We start from the raw sequence: 21,925 nt of genomic DNA, 5'->3' as shown, positions 1-21,925 counted from the left end.
CACTTTTGGTGGAAACCTCAAAACAGCCTTGAAAACCAGTGTTAGATGGACAACTATTCTTTTGACGGTCGTTGTGGTTTTTGTTTCTAAACACAGACATTCAACTGAGGTTTCAGACCTGGCTGAGTCTGTTCTTACATGCTTGAAAGGTCTTTTGAAGTATGAGATATTTTTCTAGTATTCTAGACCAGATGCCTTAGCCAGTTATTGACTGTCTGCTTCACTGTGCCAAAAGCATATACTACGGTAAGTTAATACAGAAGGTCATATGTAGCTCTTGATTTACTATCAAATTCTTTTTGTCAGGCAACATCTACTGGACAGACCAGGGCTTTGACGTTATCGAGGTGGCCCGTCTCAACGGCTCCTTCCGTTACGTGGTGATCTCCCAGGGCCTGGATAAGCCCCGCGCCATCGCCGTGCACCCCGCCAAAGGGTGGGTATCCTGGGCCAGGGGCTGTGGGAGAGCAGCAGGGGGTGGGCCGACTCCATAAGGGCCGTTTGTCCTGCCAGTGGAGGATTATTAATAGGCTAATATTTGCTCTGAGGTTATGATCGCAGCACTGGCTGGTACAGGATGCTGCTGTTGGGAAAGAAGAAAAACAGTTATCTCACTGTTTGAGTCGTTATTCACTTTTGTTTGTGTGTGTGTGTGTTTTGTTTGAATGTGTGTGTGTGTGAATGGGAATAGGACTGTGTGTATTATTCCTGCCTAAACTATGTTTGTGTTTGCAGTTATCTGTTCTGGACAGAGTGGGGGCAGTATCCACGTATCGAGCGCTCCCGTCTGGATGGCTCTGAGAGAGCAGTGCTGGTGAACGTCAGCATCAGCTGGCCCAACGGCATCTCCATAGATTACCCGGTCTGTACCACTGTACACACACACACACACACACACACACCCAGAGGGAGCCCAAAACCCATACAAATGAATTGATGTATTTATTCACCTGACTTGTCAGACCTGCACATTTAGCCAAATTTACTCTTTACAAATATGATCCAACATAGCAGGATGAGGTCAGAAGTGTATTTATGCTATGTGTGTGTGTGTGTGTGTGTGTGTTGATTTTGTGTATTTAGGATGGCAAACTGTATTGGTGTGACGCACGCACAGACAAGATTGAGCGTATTGATCTGGAGACTGGTGAGAACCGCGAGCTTGTTCTTAGCACCAACAACATGGACATGTTTGCAGTGTCTGTCTTTGAGGACTACATCTACTGGAGTGACAGGTGAGGCTCCTTTATAAACCCTTTACCCCCCCCACACACCATCTCTCTCTTTTATCCTCGCTTGAGCTACAGATGCCGTCACAGACAACTAGACACATGTTATTATTTCAATCCTTGTTCTCTGACGTTGGTAATGGATAAATTAAGGGCTTTTCAAAGTTCCTCTGCTCCCCTTGTCACTGTCATTATTACTGTGAGGTGTCATTTGCATGCAAGGTTAGCCAAATAAACCCCGACGCTTGTTCACCCAGTTTCCTTCAGTAGTCGTCAGACACTGCACATTTTCCGCTCTGTTATCACACGCCAGCTGAGAACGGAGAGACATTGTCAGCCCGGCGAAGTGTTGCAGATGATGATGATGATGATGATGGTCTGACGTCTGTGTCCTCTGTAGAACTCATGCTAATGGATCCATTAAGAGGGGTCACAAAGACAATGCCACGGAGTCGTTGTACCTTAGGACCGGCATCGGTGTCCAGCTCAAAGACATCAAAGTCTTCAACCGCGCCAGGCAGCAAGGTGGGTGTACAGGCTTCTCATGTGTGTGTTATAATGGTTCAAGCCCAAATCATCATGTGTGTGTAATGGTTTATCATGTGGTGTTATAAGCCCAAATCATGTGTGTGTTATAATGGTTCAAGCCCAAATCATTGTGTGTAGTCCTTCTCATGTGTGTGTTATAATGGTTCAAGCCCAAATCATTGTGTGTAGTCCTTCTCATGTGTGTGTTATAATGGTTCAAGCCCAAATCATTGTGTGTAATTCTTTCTCATGTGTGTGTTATAATGGTCCATGTTAAAATGCTAGAAATCCCTAGAAATAAAATGCTAGAAATCCCTAGAAATAAAATGCTAGAAATCCCTCTGTATGGCTTCATATTGTTTAGAAGTATTTCTCTAGTTGTAGGGATACATAGAATGAACTCATATGCCTTAAGGAAATGCTGTCTGAGACAAAAACATCAGAATTAACATCAAATGAGTTTCATCACTTTGTAGCAGTACATTTAAAAAAAAAAAAAAAAACTTTTTGTGCTAATTTGTTTTTGATTTGTGTGTATTTCTTGTTGTATCCCCTATCAGGAACCAATGTGTGCCAAATTAACAACGGTGGCTGTCAGCAGCTGTGCCTTTTCCGTGGCAACGACAAGCGCACATGCGCTTGTGCCCACGGCATGCTGGCCGAGGACGGCAGCAGTTGCCGCGACTACGAGGGCTACCTGCTGTACTCGGAGCGCACCATCCTCAAGAGCATCCACCTATCGGATGAGACCAACCTAAACGCGCCCATCAAACCTTTCGAGGACCCCGAGCACATGAAGAACGTCATCGCGCTGGCCTTCGACTACCGCGGGGGTCCTGGTCCGGGCGGTCAGAAGCGCACAAACCGCATCTTCTTCAGTGACATCCACTTTGGCAACATCCAGCAGATCGATGACGACGGGTCCAGCCGCAAGACCATTGTGGAGAGTGAGTGCCTTTCTGTGTGTCTGAATAGGCCATTTGTATACATGTTTAGCAGGTGTGTGTGTGTGTTTGATGGCTATAGGCGTGTGTGTGTGAAGAGTGGATGCCCCCTTTGTGTCTGTATTTGTGTAAGGGTGTACAGTACACGTTTGGTTGTCTACCCCTCTCTGTGTGAGATTGGTTTGTATTAAGGACACAAACAGACAGTGAGCGAGGGGTGTAAGGGTGCGTGAGAGAGGGGTGTAAGGGTGCGTGAGAGAGGGGTGTACAGTAAGGGTGTGTGAGAGAGTGTGGCTCATCTGCGTTTCTTGTCGACCTCTGGAGTCTGTGCGTTGAACTCTGCCACTCTGATAAATGAGTCCTGCTCAGGAGAAATTAGAGTAATGCTTCACTCTGAGCGGCCACTGTTTCTCTTTTAGCTCTGCAATGCAATTTCACCTGCTCCTAAATCCTGGGTTGACATGCATTGTTGAGCTGCTAGCTAATGTTAGTGATATCACTACCCCACCAAGTGTTTCGTTGGTTATTAGATTCAGTGGCTTCTTCTTTTACTTAATGCTCAGTCGCTGAGAAAGTGTTTTGACCTTGAAGTACCTCACTTTCTAAAGGATCATTGCAATAAGAGGCCATGCGTTTGAAAAAAAGCTTTCCACAGCCTCTCCGTGCGGTGGTCAGTAGCCTTAATCTTCTGCCGCTCTGACCCATCCCAAGCCTCCCTCTGCTGAGCGACGCTCTTTCTCTTCCACAAATGACTGAATGGCATATTCCATCTCACCCTCGCTTCCTCATTTTGAAGGCTAACATAACAGAGCACCCCCAGAGAAAATGCGTAACAGCCCCCCCACACACACACACACACACACACACACCATCTCTCTGTCTGTCTGTCTGTTTGTCTCTCTGTCTGTCTGTCTGTCTTTCTGTCTCTCTCTCTCCTCACACACACACACACACACACACACACACACACACACACACACACACACACACACACACCATCTCTCTCTTTCTGTCTGTCTGTCTCTCTCTCTCTCTCTTTCTCTCTCACACACACACACACACACACACACACACCCCCACTATCCTGCTGATGGAAGTAGAACAAATAACAAATGGGACCCAATTTTGTATCCAATGGACAAAGGGATCGAGGCCATTAATTATTGCCAATAGAGTGGGGCCCGGCTCGGTGGAGATTAGCGGAGAGGGGGAGACTGACATGTAGGAGAGGGTGCCGAGACCTGCTCTCCAGAGCCACATCTCTTCTCCGTAATTACAGGCAAAATTAAGAACAAATGATGCTTGATCCAGTTAAAACCCTCCAGAGCAGACTCACTCGGTCGCCATTTTTGTTCCTGTCACACACAATCAAACTTTAATTTGCATGTTACATTTTCCAGCCAACGCAAGAATGGAGACAAAATAGACGTGAAATACTTTCGCCAAGTCCTCAGAGAAGTCACATTATACATACAGACCGATTACAAAACAAAACTTCAGTGATCGTATAACAGTCCTGCCAGAACAAAACTTCAGTGATCGTATAACAGTCCTGCCAGAACAAAACTTCAGTGATCGTATAACAGTCCTGCCAGTGCTGAGCATATTGCCCTGCATGGAGATGTGTAGTTGGTATAATACATTATATTGACTGACAGTTAATGCATAATCCAGCCATTACTGCAATGATAAAACCAGGGACACATTCCAGTCCCTCCCTTAACAGGAAATGAGATATCCATAGTCAGTTGCACAGCTGTCGATGCAGCATAGAGCGCTTGTGTCGGGAGGCTTCTTCCTCTATCCGTGAGGCGGCGGTGTCTCCAGCTCCACGGGGTTGAACGGCTGTACCGTGTCGCGGCCCGGTAGGGGGCAGTAATCCCAGCATGCCTTGCAGTCGCGACTGCGGTGCCAGCTCAGGCCTAGCAGCTCCTGGCGGAACTTGTGCGACATGAAGACGTAGAGCACAGGGTTGGCCACGGTGGAGGAGGACGCCAGCAGACGGGCGAAGATGGCGAAGGCGCGGTAGTGGGGCGAGCCGGCGGTCCGCCAGCCCACCAGCAGGAACATGAGCACGTACGAGGGCAGCCAGCAGATGGTGAAGACCAGCACCAGCAGAGCGGACGTCTGGGTCACCTGGCTCTGGTAGCGCTCCAGCTGTGGCGCGCGTCCGTGGAGGCTGGTCCGGCGCAGGAAGCAGTAGATCTTGGCGTACATGAGGACGATGACGGCCAGCGGCAGCGCGAAGGCCACCAGGAAGAGCGCGACGCTGTAGACCAGCTGGCTCTGGTCGGAGAGGAAGGCGAAGCAGTGGACGGGGCCCATCACGGTGCCCACGGCGCGGATGGCGAACTGCGGCGCGGCAAGCGCGCACGCCGGCACCCACAGCAGCGCGGCGGCTTTACCTACCAGCGCCCGCCCATAAGCCCGAGCCGCACCGGGTGCAACACCACCGTCAGGTAGCGCGACACGGCCAGCGCCGACATCGTGAAGACGCTGGCCGCGTTGCAGGCCACGCCCAGGAAGCTGACGCACTTGCACAGGAGGTTGCCGAAGGGCCAGGTGCCCAGGGCGATGGCGGCGGTGTGGAAGGGAAGGCAGGTGAGCAGCAGCAGGTCGGACGCGCTCAGCGCCAGCAGCAGCGTGTCCGTGCCGTGCGCCGGCGCCCTCCTCCTCCTCCTTCTCGCCAGGACGAAGATCACCAGCGAGTGGCCCGTGACGCCCGTCAGCATGATGAGCGCGTCCAGCGTGGGCACCAGCAGCTGCTGCGTGTCCCAGTCCATCCTGCTGCGCGCAGCGCCGCTGGCGTTCCCGCCGCTGGACCCGTTAACGGCTCCCGCCTCGCTCATGCCGATCTGGCTTCCTCAGCGTCTGATGCTAACGTGGCTAATTAGTCTGACCACTGTTGGAACGAGGACTGCAGAGGACCTCCCTCCCCCCCTCTCCCTCTCACACGCCCTTTCCCACTTGCGCACTACGGTGATAATTTCCCCACTCTCACGCTGCTACTGCTTCAAGCGGCGCCAGCTCACTAATTGGAGTGTTTGCTAGACACGTTTTCACGGGCAGCGTCTGGACACTATGTCCATTCCGTTCGCGTCCACAAGGTTTTTTTACGATCTGTATTCCCAGTTATGAGCAGTTAGCGCACACTCACACACACACTCACACATCACACTCCCTGAGGTGTGCCTTCATCGACCAGTTTCCGTCGGTTTCTAATTCTGGTTGGTCGTCGGCAGATAACAGGTGGAAAGTATTAAGCTCTCATCATGTAATGTTTACTCTCTCCAGGTCCTCCTGCGTCCAGCGAAGCCCGAGTCCAGGAACATTAGATTTAATCCAGAGACGTTTCTTTCTAAATTATCCGAAAGTGCTTTCATGTGTCTTGGCAGCGTGTTGCATGTAAATTTCATTGACGTGCGGTAAAAAAAAGAAATTAAATAGAAGTATCGAAGCCCAGACACCCACTGTGCTGCACCGTTATTGATTTTTCTGAAACCAGGCAACGGTGTAGAGAAGTCCTTCCACTGGACGCCCACTGCCCGGCCGCATTAAAATCGGTCAATTCTACTTGATGCTGAGTGCTCGTCCTGACTCTCCTGTCGTCTGCCCACAAGAGTCTCTCCAGATGTGTGTGTCCTCACCATGTCCCTCACAGATTCCCGTGGTGGTGTGCGTGTGTGTTTTTTGGAGTGTGTTTGTGTGTCTGAGTCATGGTAGATAATCCAGCCTCCCAACCTCTTCGTTGCCAGGTTGGAGTGCTGTCCTCAACAGCACACACACACACACACACACACACACACACACACACACAAAACCATACTGTTCCTCATGTACCTGCCCTCGACTGGACGTGACGTAACCAGCAGGGCTGTCTTGCGTAATGGCTCCACTCCTTCAGCTCAGCTGAGCACGGCATTGTTCTCGAGGCGAAAGCGCCCTGACCAGCGTCCTTTTATTGACTTTGGTCAGAGGCTGGGGACGTTCGGGCTCGTTACAGTGTCCCGAGAGTGGCCGTAAAATGTGGGTCCACGCCATGACGTGGGCGGCTGGGGGCTTCCAAATGGACTCGTCGGTTTACCCTGCGGATCCCAGGTGTTGCGCCACTCCTTCCGAGGCCCCCAGCGAATGTCCGCCATCATAGTGGACAAACAAACGCCGGCTCAGATAAGAGCGAGGAGGAGCGAGGCGGCGGATGCTTTTAGCACAGTGGGAGTTGACCAAAATGAAAAGCTTTTGCTGGAAGTTGACCTCGTCACCCTGACCCTGTGTTCCGTGCGACTGAAGCACTTCCAGAAGCGCGCTCTTCCTGGAATAACAAGTGGCCCTGAATCCAACACATCCACGGGGAGCAGTGCTTGTGTGCTAAGGCAGTGGGCCATGAAATGACAGGATGATACTGAGTCTTTAAACACACTCCAGAAACAGCAGGCAGAGCCAACATACACACACACACATGCACCCACCCACCCACCCACACGCGCGCACACACACACACACACACACACACACACTTGAATGTATGCAAACACTAACCCTTTACATGGTTACACACAGACACACACACACACACACAAACTTTGAGATGTGCCGTGATGATCAGCATGCAAGCACATTCACAAAACGCTGTGGCTTTAATCTCTTGCCAAGACCTCCAGCCACATACACAAACACAGCGGAAAGAAGGCACCACATAAAAGTGTACATGAGTCTTCCATACACAATCACACACACATGCATGCACATGCACACACACACACACACACACACACACACACACACACACACATGCACACACACAAACATGCACACAAACACACACACACACACACACACACACACACACACACACACACACACACACACACAGAGCCCTCTCCTCCTTCACAGTTTGATTGGGACCGTTGATTGAGAGCGTACCCCTCTGCCACTGATCCATCTGGAGCGGCCGGCGAGTGGGCCACCGTCCAGCACCGAAAGCCATCAGAGCGTCAGACGGGCCTCACGCTCTTCCAAGGCCCGGGGGCCTGGTGGTGGTGGTGTGTGTGTGTGTGTGTGGGTGGGGCGTCTGCTGGAGAAGCCAGGGTGCTGGCACTTGGCCTGCGGAGAGAAATGAGCTGCATCTGCCGAGGGGGCTAGACGGGCAGACGTGGCCTTGGGGGGGCCGGGGGGGCGGGCTGCTTACGGACGCCAAGCCCCCTACAGACCCTGAGGCATGGCTGGGCCTGAAGGACGCCATGTCCTTGTCCTCCGTGTCCTTTGGGCCTGTGAAGTTTGACCAATGTCCTATTTCTCATGGTATTACAGGACAGGTGTGAGTTTTGGTCAGTCGTGTGTGGTGGAGCTGTGTGTGTGGAGCTGTGTGTGTGGAGCTGTGTGTGTGGAGCTGACCGACTCGGCTAATTGCACATCCTCGGTTGTTCACTGTTATCTTTCCTCTCTCCTGCAGATGTGGGTTCGGTGGAGGGTCTGGCGTATCACCGCGCGTGGGACACCCTGTACTGGACCAGCTACACCACCTCCACCATTACCCGCCACACGGTGGACCAGAGCCGCCCGGGGGCTTTCGAGCGTGACACCGTGGTCACCATGTCCAGCGACGACCACCCACGAGCGTTTGTGCTGGACGAGTGTCAGAAGTAAGTATCCATCGCAGCAGACCTTTTGCCTGTCGTCTTTATATAATCCTAATTCCCCAAGCTCTCTTCCAATATGCAGCATCCATAGAGCTTTGGTTTGTGTGTTCAGTAGTTCAGTAGGGTGTGTATTTCCACATTGTAGGACTATGAAACTGTATTTGACTTTGGTGATGGTCTTTAACTCCCGGGGGCAGCCGTGGCCTACTGGTTAGCACTTCGGACTTCTAACCGGAGGGTTGCCGGTTCGAACCCTGACCAGTAGGCACGGCTGAAGTGCCTTTGAGCAAGGCACCTAACCCCTCACTGCTCCCCGAGCGCCGCTGTTGTTGCAGGCAGCTCATTGCGCCGGGATTAGTGTGTGCTTCACCTCACTGTGTGCTGAGTGTGTTTCACTAATTCACGGATTGGGATAAATGCAGAGACCCAAATTTCCCTCACGGGATCAAAAGAGTATATATACTTATACTTATACCCCTCTCTCCCCTAGTTTGATGTTCTGGACCAACTGGAACGAGCAGTCGCCCAGCATCATGCGCTCCTCGTTGGGGGGCGCCAACGTGCTGATCATCATCGGCACCGACATCCGCACCCCCAACGGCCTGGCCATCGACCACCGCGCCGAGAAGCTCTACTTCAGCGACGCCACACTGGACAAGATTGAGCGCTGTGAATATGATGGCAGCCATCGCATTGTGAGTTTATAAGTTTATAAGTGTGTGTGTGTGTGTGTGTGTGTGTGTTTTGGGGAAGAAGAATCATTTTACAGATTTCTTCGTAGCTGTGGGTTTATGTGTGTACACTATGTAAGTCTACACACATACCTTTTTAAGGGTGTCCAGTATGTGTAGCTGATCATTATCTGTGTGTGTGTGTGTGTGTGTAGGTGGTGCTGAAGAACGAGCCGGTGCATCCGTTTGGGCTGGCGGTGTACGCGGACTACATCTTCTGGACGGACTGGGTGCGGCGGGCGGTGCTGAGGGCCGACACGGACGGCAGGGACCTGAAGGTGCTGCGCGCGGACATCCCTCAGCAGCCCATGGGCATCATCGCCGTGGCCAACGACACCAACAGCTGTAAGACCGACACACACACACAGTCACACACGCACACTCACACACACTCAAATTAACCTTGAAAATGTGTGTTTGCTTAGATTTACATTGACATTTACATTTACATGTCATTTGCATTTCTATTTCAATGCAGCATTTTGTGCAATTCTAAATGCCCCAAAGATACTATGATAGTGTGTGATGTATTCACTTGGGTTTGCATATTAGGCATTTTATGAAGGATCACAGCTTGCTTGACCTTTACTTTGGACACATCTCAGCAGGTAACCTCTCACTCCCTCTCCATTTCTCCCTGAAGGTGAATTCTCCCCATGCCACAACAACAATGGTGGCTGCCAGGACCTGTGTCTCCTCACCGCAGATGGCCGGGTCAACTGCAGCTGCAGAGGAGACCGCAAGCTCCTGCCTGACCAGTCATGCGTCGGTAAGAGAGAGGGAACAAATGAGCGAGAGAGGAAAAAAAAGGGTTGTGAGAAAGAGAGAGAGAGAGAAAGAGGCAGAGGAAGGAAAACAGAGAGGCCATTATGAGTGTGAATTACAAGTAAACACACATTTGCAGCTGGCGCTATGGCAACAGAGTAATTAGCCTCGTTAGGCCCTTGTCAAATATTTATCCATGTTGTTTGAGAGGTTGAAGATGGAGTCTTGTGGTTTCAGATGTTGTGCATTTGAGTATACATCCCTGTTAGCTCACCAAATATGTAATGAAATATAAATATTGAGAGTGTGTGTTTGATTATGTTACCTAGTAGTGAAGATAATAGTACCGAAGTACCGAAGCCATGACGTAGCGTTGTCAAGGCAATTCTAAATTGGGATCTAAACAAATCAATCTAACCATAGTTGTGACCATAGCGGTGGCTTTCTAATTCTTAATCTATTTGAATAGCGTTGCCAAGATTTTAGTATAATTGTTTTACACTGTAGGAATCCCATTCTACAACATATATTCATACCAACACAACCAAAATTGTTTAGGTTTTATTTTGGCATGGGTTTTGTTACGGAATACCTTCACTACAGTTGAGTATGCGCTCTGACTGCCATACCAACGAGCCTTGCTCTTTGGCGTTGCGGTCAAGCTGCAGGTTCAGTGCCCCGGAGACCCGGGTTCAAGACCGGGTGGGGTCACTGCTCTCTCCCTTCGCTACAGGTTTCCTCCATAAAAGAGAGCTGCATATAACTTCACTGCATGAATTGCCACCATATTGGCCTTTATTGACACACTGGACACCAACGGCAGCACACTTGGCACAGATAAAAGGCTTGCTAGCATGGGAACGCCTGTCTTTTGGTGATTGTAATTGCTGATGTTGTTTTTTGAATGTTAGGGTGGGGTGGTCTCACCCAGGTCTCAGAACTGTGTATTGTGTAGTCTTGGTGATGTGCTGTCTTTTCAATGGCCATTGTGTTCATATGTCCCTCACATAATAATATACCATGAAAATGAATGTAAAGATGATACCAATATTAGTTGCCCTAGGACGTGTTTTCAAAGTAGCTTTTTAAATATTGTCTAAGGATTTCTTTTATGTTTATTGGCCTACTTGTTCTAAATACGTCAGTTCCTAACAACACATTAATGTGAGCACTTATATTTCATCCTGTTGTATATCCGTGACTGGATGTAGAGCATGAGTCATTGTGAGGCTCATTCCAGCAATCATTCTGAGGCTCATTCCAGCAATCATTCTCTTCACTGTGTGATTCCAGCCCAGAACATGTCCTGCAGCAGTGTGGATAACTTTGAGTGCGGGAACGGAGACTGCATCGACTACAGCCTCACCTGCGATGGCAGACCCCCTGCAAGGACAAGTCTGACGAGAAGCAGTCATACTGTGGTAAGGCTCGTGAGAGTGTGTGTGTGTGTGTGTGTGTGTGTGTGCGGTGTGTGTTTTTTCAGAAAAATACGGTGAGCGAGATTGAGAAAATACACTTATGTGTGCTAAGGACATCTTTACTTGTACACATGCACACAAGTCATAATGGTGCATTTCTCTGTGTTTGTCAACTGTTGGATGACCCCGTGTTCTGGTGTGTTCTCCCCAGCTAACCGCGTGTGTAAGAAGGGCTTCCGGCGCTGTGCCAACGGACGCTGCATTGGGCTGCCGGTCTGGTGTGACGGCACTGACGACTGTGGAGACCGCTCCGATGAGCTGCACTGCAATGGTAACGACCTGCCCAGCCTCGCAGTGGACTGTCCCAGCACTGCATGGAGCCGATCAGAACGCCTAATTTGAGTGTGTGTCTCTCTCCCTCTCTCTCTCTCTGTGTGTGTGTGTGTGTGTGTGTGTGTGTGTCACAGTGACCCTCTGTGCTGCTGGGGAGTTCCAGTGTGCCTCGGCTACAGGCTGCATCGCCAACTCCACCCGCTGCAACCAGGTGGTGGACTGTGAGGACGCCAGTGATGAGATGAACTGCAGTGAGTTCACACACACACACACACACACACACATACTGGCCTTAAGGGTTCTCCTCTCCCAAATATTACAGATGGTTTAATGTTCATCTGATAAATACAGACCATTTGAAAACACACACACACACAAACAAACACAGAGCTCTGCTGTTGTGTGTTCAGGTCCAACGGACTGCTCCAGTTATTACCGGCGGGGTGTGAAGGAGTCGACGTTCCAGCGCTGTGAGAAGACCACCCTGTGTTACGCCTCCTCCTGGGTGTGTGACGGCTCCAACGACTGTGGAGACTGGTCTGATGAGAGAAACTGTCCTGGTGAGACACACACACTCTCACACACCCTCTCACTCAAACACTCTCACTCTCACACACTCTCTCTCTCTCTCTCTCTCTCTCTCTCTCTCTCTCTCTCTCTCTCTCTCTCTCTCTCTTCTCTCACACACACACTGATTTAATTGATTTTCATGCATTAGTCATTATCAAAGTTTGCAGTAATACAATTGAATCCCAGAATGCATATTTGGTTTTATATATATGATGTGCATTCACTTTTGTGTGTGTGTGTGCTGTGTACAGATAAGAAGAAGTTGAAGTGTCCAGTGAACTTCTTTGCTTGTCCGAGTGGACGCTGCATCCCTATGAGCTGGACATGTGACAAGGAGAAAGACTGTGAGAATGGCGCGGACGAAACCCACTGTGGTCAGTCTCTCTTAGTGACCCCCCGCCTCTCTGCTGCATCTACACAGCTCCCTTTTCTCTTGGGTCACTCACTCTCTGTGTCCCCACTCGGTCCACCCGTGTCTGGGTGTGCGTGTGTGACGTTTCGCTGCTCTGCTGCTGCCTGCTCTGTGTTTGTGTTTCTCCGCATCACCCCAGCGAGTGTGTGTGCCTTCAGAGCCAGCCCAGCTGTCTGGAGTAGAGCCCACTCACAGCCCCACCACGGCCGCCGCCCTCACACCCACCTCCCTGCTGTTGTTTACCCCCCCTGTGTGTGTGTGTGTGTGTGCGTGCATGCGTGTGTGCGGACGAGCCTGTGTCTGTGTATGTTTGCATGTATGCACGCGTGTGTGTGTGTGTGTGTGTCTGTGTGTGTGCTTGCGTGCGTGTGTGTGTGAGCTCCTGTTGAACGCTCCCTCTCATTAGTGTGTGCTGGTGGTGGTGGCGGGAGGTTTCTCTCCTGGCTGGGCCTGGCTCTGTTCGCTGTGCTGTGCTGTGCTGTGCTGTGCTGTGCTCTCCCTCATCAGGGGCTCTGGTGCCTGATTAGAGAAGCTGGTGGCGGCGCAGCCAAATCAGCCTCTCACTCTCTAGTGAAGACCTCTGTGCTTTTGTGATGGCTTGCTGTGGAGCACTGTTTAGTGGTTCTAACGTGTGCTTGTTTGTTGTTGTGTGTGTGTGTGTGTGTGTTTAGATAAGTTCTGCACACCCACACAGTTTGAGTGTGGGAACCATCGCTGTATCCAGAGCACCTGGGTGTGTGACGGGCAGGACGACTGTGGAGACGGGTCAGATGAGGGCGCCAAGTGCAGTGAGTTTCAACGTCTTTGTGTGTGTGTGTGTTTGTACCTATTTCTGCAATGGGATTTCTGGAGTTAAAGGTCTCATTTGTCATTCTACTTGAGAACTAAAGAGATACTACTACATTTTAGGCATTAACAAGGCGTTGATCCTTGACTTTTCATCATCAATCTGGTTGTGTGTGTGTGTGTGTGTGTGTGTGTGTGTGTGTGTGTGGTTTCCACAGGCACAAAGACGTGCAGTCCAGAGACGTTCCAGTGCCCAGGGTCGTACATATGTGTGCCTCAGCACTGGAAGTGTGATGGAGACAAGGACTGTCCTGACGGAGCTGACGAGAGCATCAAGGCAGGCTGCAGTAAGTTACGCACACACACACACACATTATTAATACATACATGTTTAATCATTTGCGCATTTGCAGTGAGTTACACACACACACATGCTCATGTGTACACACACACACAAACTATTAATACATACATGTTTATTGATTTGCACATTTGCTGTGAGTTACACACACACACATGCTCATGTACACACACACACGCTATTAATACATACATGTTTAATCATTTGCACATTTGCAGTGAGTTACACACACACTCACACACATGCTCATGCTCATGCGCACACACACACACACACACACACACTATTAATACAGTACATGTTTAATCATTTGCACATTTGCCAACAAACACAAATTTAAACTCAATGCAGTACACTCACACACAGGTTTGTGAGAGACATGCACATATGGCTAGTCAAGAGATGTGCTCATGTTTGGCCTCCGTAATACACCCCCCCCCCCAACTCTCTCTCTCCTCGGCAGCCTACAATAACACGTGTGATGAGAACGAGTTCATGTGCCAGGACAAGAACTGCATCCCCAAGCAGTTTGTGTGTGACCATGACCTGGACTGCCCCGATGGCTCAGATGAGTCCGTAGAGTGCGGTGAGGCTTGGGTGGTCTCTGTGTGTGTGTGTGTGTGTGTGTGACTTTGTCTCATCTGTGAGGTGTTTTGTTCTGAAGTGAAGCATATTGGGTGCGTGTGTTATGTTGTAGTGATCTGCATGTGTGTATGCATATATATACACTATAAACGATCAACACACACACGCACTCAAATGCACTCACATACGTAGAGAAAGCACCACCTGAGAATTGATTATGAAGTCTAATGTTTATTTGTGTGTGTGTGTGTGTGTGTGTAGAGTACTCCACGTGTGGTCCTGATGAGTTCCGCTGTGCTAACGGCCGCTGCCTGAAGCGGAAGAGCTGGGAGTGTGATGGCAGCCCTGACTGCTACTTACAGCTCAGACGGCCCCTCAAGAACCCCCCACTGCACTGAAACAGGTCAGCAGAGGCAACACACACACACACTGCAGCTATTAATACATACATGTTTAATCATTTGCACATTTGCAGTGAGTTACACACACACTCACTCACACACATGCTCATGCGCACACACGCACACACACACACACACACACTATTAATACAGTACATGTTTAATCATTTGCACATTTGCCAACAAACACAAATTTAAACTCAATGCAGTACACTCACACACAGGTTTGTGAGAGAGACATGCACATATATATTAGTCAAGAGATGTGCTCATGTTTGGCCTCCGTAATACCCCCCCCCCCCAACTCTCTCTCCTCGCAGCCTACAATAACATCGCGGTGGATGAGAACGAGTTCATGTGCCAGGACAAGAACTGCATCCCCAAGCAGTTTGTGTGTGACCATGACCTGGACTGCCCCGATGGCTCAGATGAGTCCGTAGAGTGCGGTGAGTGTTTGGGTGGTCTCTGTGTGTGTGTGTGTGTGTGTGTGACTTTGTCTCATCTGTGAGGTGTTTTGTTCTGAAGTGAAGCATATTGGGTGCGTGTGTTATGTTGTAGTGATCTGCATGTGTGTATGCATATATATACACTATAAACGATCAACACACACACGCACTCAAATGCACTCACATACGTAGAGAAAGCACCACCTGAGAATTGATTATGAAGTCTAATGTTTATTTGTGTGTGTGTGTGTGTGTGTGTGTAGAGTACTCCACGTGTGGTCCTGATGAGTTCCGCTGTGCTAACGGCCGCTGCCTGAAGCGGAAGAGCTGGGAGTGTGATGGAGAGCCTGACTGCTACGACAGCTCAGACGAGGCCCCCAAGAACCCCCACTGCACTGAAACAGGTCAGCAGAGCAACACACAACACACACACACACACACACACACACACTCCACAGCTGTTCTCACTTACACTCTCTAGTTCTCTTCCTTGTTCTGTATCTGTTCCTCCGTGTCTAATTGGTCACCTCTCAGTAATGTGCTGTGCTAGCCCATCACAGCCTTTTCTCTGTCCTTGACCGCGTGGTTTGCAGTGGTACCCACACCATTGCTGCGTTAATGCTTTTGTACATGTGTGTCTGGTCATGTAGAGTGTGTGTGTGTGTGTTTGTGTGTGTGTGTGTTTATGTAATGGGTCATTTGAAGGTAAATATCCCTGAATCATAAATATTGTGTGTGTGTGTGTGAGAGAGAGCTTTTTAATGCGGCGGTGCTCCGGCTGTCTAATGTGCGGTGTGCAGCAGTCTGATGAAAGCCAATTCACCGGCCCATTAATGTTCCCCAGAAACCCAGCACACATTAGCTAAGCTCCCTCCCTCTCTCTCGCTCTCTCTCTCTTTTTCTCTCTCTCTCTCTCTCTCTCTCTCCCTCCCTCTCTCTCTCTCTCTCTCTCTCTTTTTTCTCTCCCTCTTGCTCTCTCTCTCTCTCTCTCTCTCTCTCTCTCTCTCTCTCTCTCTCTCTCTCTCTCTCTCTCTCTCTCATACACACTCATTCACTTTGATGGAGATCAAAGTTTTCATTGTTTGATTTGAGAGAAAGCAAGCAACATTTTTCTGTGAGCCAAGGAAAGTGTGTCTTTGTATGTGTGTGTGTGTGTGTTGTGTGTGTGTGTGTGTGTGTGTGTGTGTGTGGTAAAGAAATAAGCAGTTTAATTTCTCTCTGGGTCTTCTGGGCCTAATCTTCCAACTCTTCCTCCTGGAGATCTGCTCTCCTGCTGAGTTGAATTAGAGCCCCATAATGCGCCTGATTTAGGCCCCGGGGCCTTCAGGAGTGTCCAGACATCACAACTAATACCAGTGGACATTTAGATCCCTGGCTGGACCTGTATGCAGGACAAGGCTACCTCCGCTAGTTACTATCCAGGGTTATGTTTCAAACTGGTGGGGGGCGCTGTGGCGCAGCAGGCTACAGCGCCCGTACCATGTACATGCGGGTCTGAGTGCCCACGGGGACCCAGGTTCGAATCCGACCTGCGGTCATTTCCCCGATCCCACCCCATCTCTCCCACTCACTGTCCTGTCCAATAAAGGCAAAAAAGCCCAAAAAATATACTTAAAAAAAAAATGTTTCAAACTGTTATCGGTCTCATTTGGGAGAATGAAAAGTTGACCTCCGAATGACCCTCATCATCGCTCAAGCCCTGCTCTTGTGGTCACAGGCAAGAGCTGCAATGACACGGCCTACATGTGCAACAACAAGAAGTGTGTGAACGAGACGCTGCTGTGTGACAACAAGGACGACTGTGGGGACGGCTCCGACGAGCTCAACTGCTACGTCAACGAGTGCGCCCTCGCCCACCTCAGTGGATGCTCCCAGCAGTGCGAAGACCTCAAGATTGGCTTCAAGGTGTGTGTGTGTGTGTGTGTATAAGTCACTTTTCACTGTATTCATACTTTTTTCATACATTTTTTTGCTGTGACCACAATTTCAGTGTTCCTACTTATATGTAAATAGGTAAGTAGGATGTAATGAACTTATATATTTGTACTGGAATGAGGTACGCTTACCTTTAGGAACAGGGATGCACTTTGTTTGATTGATAGACAGGTTTGAGAGCTGAGGGGGGAAGATTATGATGTATAGGGGTTACTGCACGGAAATACTCACTTGATTTTATATCCACAATGGCCGTTTGGGAATGATTTGTAAGTGAATGTGGAAGACTGAGGACCTGCCAAAATCTTTTTGAGATGCATAAACATTTATATTCATCTATCCCTTATAAGGCCTTTGGTAATAATGTGCGGGTTGTAATGCTCATAAAAATAGTAATTTGAGAGGAAGTGGCTATAGTTGTAGTTGCCAGGAGCGTGTAGGCTCCAGTGCTGTCTCCAGACCTGCTCCTCTGGCTGCCACACACACACACACACACACACACACACACACACACACACGCTGTCTCCAGACCTGCTCCTCTGGCTGCCACGGCAGGAGGCGGAGTGGGCCGTGCCATGAGTGGAGCTGACGGGGGAGCAGGTCGTGCCGGATGAGTACCCACCCGTCAGTGGCGCTCTGAAGGAACCGTGTGCCAGCTGTCAGGCCTCTCAGTGCCAGTCAGCCGAGTGCCAGCGATGACTGGCAGAGAGGGTGGAGGTGGGGGGAGTGCTGTGATGGGTATAAGTCAGAGCATCTGATGTGGATGTGTCAGACAGTGCGCTGAGTGTGAGTGTGTGTGTCTTACTGATGCACCCCTCTTCCCCCCCACAGTGCCGCTGTCAAACTGGCTTCCGGCTGAAGGACGATGGGAAGACGTGTGTGGACATAGACGAGTGCACGACCAGCTACCCCTGTACCCAACGCTGCGTCAACACCCACGGCAGCTACCATTGCCTCTGTGTGGAAGGCTTCCAGCTCCTGCCTGACGACCCCACCACCTGCAAATCCACCTCCGGTAAGGAAGTGTGTGTGTGTGTGTCTCCAGCCCCAGCAGGAAGGTCACCTCAGGTGTGTGTAGCCATGCATAATCATCAGCAGATATCACATGAGTCCTGTGTTGGCAATCAGGAAAAAAAAAAAAACATTTTCACTGAGTGGTAGTAAGCTTTGATGCTGCCATGTTCCATGGGCAGCCATAGTGCATGTGTTTGTGTGTACCACAGGCCTCACTGGGCTCTCTTTGTTTACTCATCAGTCGTCATGGCGCCCCCATGTCTGTTCTAAATCCAACAGTATGTCGTGACATGGCCTCTCTCTCTCTCTCTCTCTCTCTCACTCTCTCACTCTCTCACTCTCTCTCTGTGTGTGTGTTCCCATGTAGAGGAGGAACCCTTCCTGATCTTTGCCAACCGCTACTACCTGCGCAAGCTCAACCTGGACGGCACCAACTACACCCTGATCAAGCAGGTGAGGCCAGCAGGAGTGCGGAGTCATTGTTTCTCACTGCTGCACATTGATGACACACACACACACATACACACACTGCCTCTCTCTGATCAGATATACTAACACTGGTCTCTTTCTCTCACACAAACACACACACACACACACTTTCAGTCAAAGTGACCTTCAAATGACGCAGTGTGTTTCAGATGTATTGCAGCGTCAGCTTGGAATGCCACAGGGGATTATGGGCATTTTAGCCAAATGTCGTTGGTTTGGGTGGGAAATTGGCCCTACCAGCAAGGACTGCTGTGAAGAGCAACACCAAACACAGTTCAGTTCAATACGCATAATGCGGGACGCTGCAAACCCATACATCATGTCTCTGAGAAAACCGGTCACTCTATAGCTTCTTATCATCAGTGTGCTACATTATAGGGCAGCTGGTGGGTTTAGGACAGGCATGTGGGGGACACTGTGAGGTCCACTATCCTCTAGCGCAGTGGTTACCTGAAGGGGTACGTGAAGGCACTCCAGGGGGTATGTGAGATTTTAAAATATACATATAATTTGCAAAATATAAAATCATTTGCAATACATTTAGTCATGGATTGTTAAAATGTAAAATGTTCAAAATATTTTTTTTCCAAATGTTTGAATTTTGTATGTGTTTATCAGTTCCAAAGTTGAATAAATTAGTGATGGCATAGTGCTCTTTTTTAGTCTTTTTTTCTCAACTAAAAATGCTTTGCGCTGGTTAGGTGGTACTTGGCCGAAAAAATATTTCACAGGGGGTACATCACTGAAAAAAGGTTGAGAACTACTGCTCTAGGGCAAGGAGGTAAACATGAGTAATTTTACCTGTCCTGTGTGCAGCTGAAATTCAAAGTGTGTGTGTGTGTGTGTGTGTGTTTGTGTGTCAAAGGGTCTGAATAATGCAGTGGCTCTGGACTTCCACTACGCTGAGCAGATGATCTACTGGACAGACGTGACCACACAGGGCAGCATGATCCGCCGCATGCCCATCAACGACAGCGACAACGTGCAGGTCAGAGCAGAGTGTGCACACACACACACACACAAACACACACACAGCACCATGACCAGTGTTCTGCTACACACACACACACACACACACACACACACACACACACACACACACACACAGCACCATGACCAGTGTTCTGCTGCGCACACACACACACAGCGCCATGACCAGTGTTCTGCTGCCAGTGTTTCCTGTCTCATCCTGTCCGGTCACTGTGGGCTTGCATTTCCATATTGTTGATTTGGCATTTGGGGCTTGTCAAAGCCGGTGGTCATTTCTTTCTTTGTAAATGAGTGTGACTCCTGTCTTTCTGTAACAGTGATTTCTTTATTTCTGCAGCACAGAATGAGGTTGTTTTGTGGAATTTAGGGGAATTTAATTTCTCAAACTAATTTGCGTGTTGATTCTGCAGGTGCTTCACCGGACCTCTCTGAGCAACCCCGACGGCCTGGCGGTGGACTGGGTCGGGCTCAACCTCTACTGGTGCGATAAGGGCCGGGACACCATCGAGGTGTCAAAGTTGAACGGAGCGTACCGCACGGTCCTGGTCAACAGCGGCCTCAAGGAGCCCAGAGCTGTCGCCGTGGATGTCCGCAACGGGTAAGTGACCGAAGCAACACATGCACACACACACACACACACACACACACACTCACACACACACACACACAGCAGCTACATTTCATTTCACTTCACGGCCACAAAACAGCTTCCTAACAGAGCCTTGTGTCTGGCAGGTACCTGTACTGGTCAGACTGGGGTGATAACCCCCACATCGGACGCATCGGCATGGACAGCACCAACCGCAGCGTCATCATCCAGGAGCGCATCACCTGGCCCAACGGGCTCACTCTGGACTTCATCAATGACCGCATCTACTGGGCCGACGCTCGCGAGGACTACATCGAGTTCGCCAGCCTGGACGGCACCAACCGACACATCGGTCAGTTGGCGCAAAAGCTAATCCACACACCCTAATCCACACACACACTCATGAATAGTCACCCACATGAATAGTCACCCACATGAATAGTCACCCACATGAATAGTCACACTCATATCTGTGTCCCTTTGCAGTCACAGATGAGTTGGAGCACATCCACATCCATATCTATAACCACATCTATATCCATATCTATATCCATATCTATATCCACATCCATATCTATATCATATCTATATCCATATCTATATCCACATCAATATCTATATATCTATATCCATATCCACATCCATATCCATATCCATATCTATATCCACATCAATATCCACATCAATATCCACATCCATATCTATATATCTATATTCATATCTATATCCATATCTATATCCACATCCATATCTATATATCTATATTCATATCTATATCCACATCCATATCTATAACTATATCTATATCCATATCCATATCCATATCTATGTCCATATCTATGTCTATATCCATATCCATATCTATGTCCATATCTATGTCTATATCTATGTCCCACTCCTCCAGCATGTCCCACTGATGAGCACCAGCATTCCAGCTCTGTGTCTGTGTCTTTTGCTCTCTCCATCTTGTGCTCCCCTAGTGAGCTCTAACATTGACCAGTACAACAATAGTGTGTGTGTGTGTGTCATGTGCCGGATGTGAGAGTGACTGCAGCATGACGTGTTGATGAGCGCCACCACATGTCAAAGGCCCTCTGTTGTTGGAGCTCAGGCATATTACCATCACAGCTGAGTGTGTGTGTGTGTGTGTGTGTGTGTGTGTGTGTGTGGTTAGGGATTACTCCAGACATGCATAATTCTGCATAGCGGTCTGTGTCCACACATTAGAATGGTGGCGGGAACAGATGAGGGAGGGAAGGATCAGGGCATCATTCAAATCTCCCTATTCTGTTTTGTGTTTGAAAATAAATGCTTTTAAATCACATTCCATATTTTTTGTGTGTGTGTGTGTGTGGTCTTCCTGCAGTGCTGCACCAGGACATCCCTCACATCTTTGCCATGACTCTGTTTGAGGAGTACATCTACTGGACCGACTGGGAGACCAAGTCCATCAATAGGGCGCACAAGACTCAGGGCACCAACAAGAGCATGCTGATCAGCACCCTGCACCGGCCCATGGACATCCACATCTACCACCCCTACAGACAGCCAGAGGGTGAGACACACACACACACACACACACACACACACACACACACACACACACACACACACACCGAACACACACAGACACAAGCTACCAACTTGAGCACACTGACACAGACGACCAGGTAGATGATGCATCCAGCCTCTCTACAGGCAAGATGGTCTGACACAGAAAATATAGACATAGAAAAATTGAAACCATGCAATCTTAAATT

At 49.3% G+C, this 21,925-nt stretch overlaps 1 protein-coding gene and 1 pseudogene across 1 annotated transcript in view; one reads left to right on the top strand and one right to left on the bottom strand.

Annotated features, from left to right (window-relative positions):
• The window catches only part of LOC125293334 (low-density lipoprotein receptor-related protein 1-like), a 117,912-nt gene that overhangs the window by 77,629 nt on the left and 18,358 nt on the right, over positions 1 to 21,925 (top strand). The window contains 26 exon segments of the mRNA XM_048241203.1: positions 307 to 436; positions 736 to 862; positions 1,084 to 1,235; positions 1,630 to 1,754; positions 2,318 to 2,704; positions 8,154 to 8,343; positions 8,831 to 9,035; positions 9,227 to 9,416; positions 9,715 to 9,840; positions 11,130 to 11,216; positions 11,219 to 11,257; positions 11,466 to 11,585; positions 11,722 to 11,838; positions 11,998 to 12,147; positions 12,409 to 12,531; positions 13,241 to 13,357; positions 13,574 to 13,702; positions 14,180 to 14,302; positions 15,412 to 15,552; positions 16,866 to 17,053; positions 17,915 to 18,098; positions 18,465 to 18,550; positions 19,452 to 19,574; positions 19,987 to 20,174; positions 20,312 to 20,517; positions 21,532 to 21,720. Coding sequence (XP_048097160.1) covers positions 307 to 436; positions 736 to 862; positions 1,084 to 1,235; positions 1,630 to 1,754; positions 2,318 to 2,704; positions 8,154 to 8,343; positions 8,831 to 9,035; positions 9,227 to 9,416; positions 9,715 to 9,840; positions 11,130 to 11,216; positions 11,219 to 11,257; positions 11,466 to 11,585; positions 11,722 to 11,838; positions 11,998 to 12,147; positions 12,409 to 12,531; positions 13,241 to 13,357; positions 13,574 to 13,702; positions 14,180 to 14,302; positions 15,412 to 15,552; positions 16,866 to 17,053; positions 17,915 to 18,098; positions 18,465 to 18,550; positions 19,452 to 19,574; positions 19,987 to 20,174; positions 20,312 to 20,517; positions 21,532 to 21,720 — 3,942 coding nt within the window.
• Positions 4,089 to 6,012, bottom strand: LOC125293205 (annotated as a pseudogene).

Source organism: Alosa alosa, chromosome 4 (genome assembly GCF_017589495.1).
Source record: "Alosa alosa isolate M-15738 ecotype Scorff River chromosome 4, AALO_Geno_1.1, whole genome shotgun sequence".
Classification (NCBI taxonomy): Eukaryota; Metazoa; Chordata; class Actinopteri; order Clupeiformes; family Clupeidae; genus Alosa; species Alosa alosa.
The sequence above is the reverse complement of the archived record's forward strand: the minus strand, read 5'-3'. Positions and strand labels throughout refer to the sequence as shown.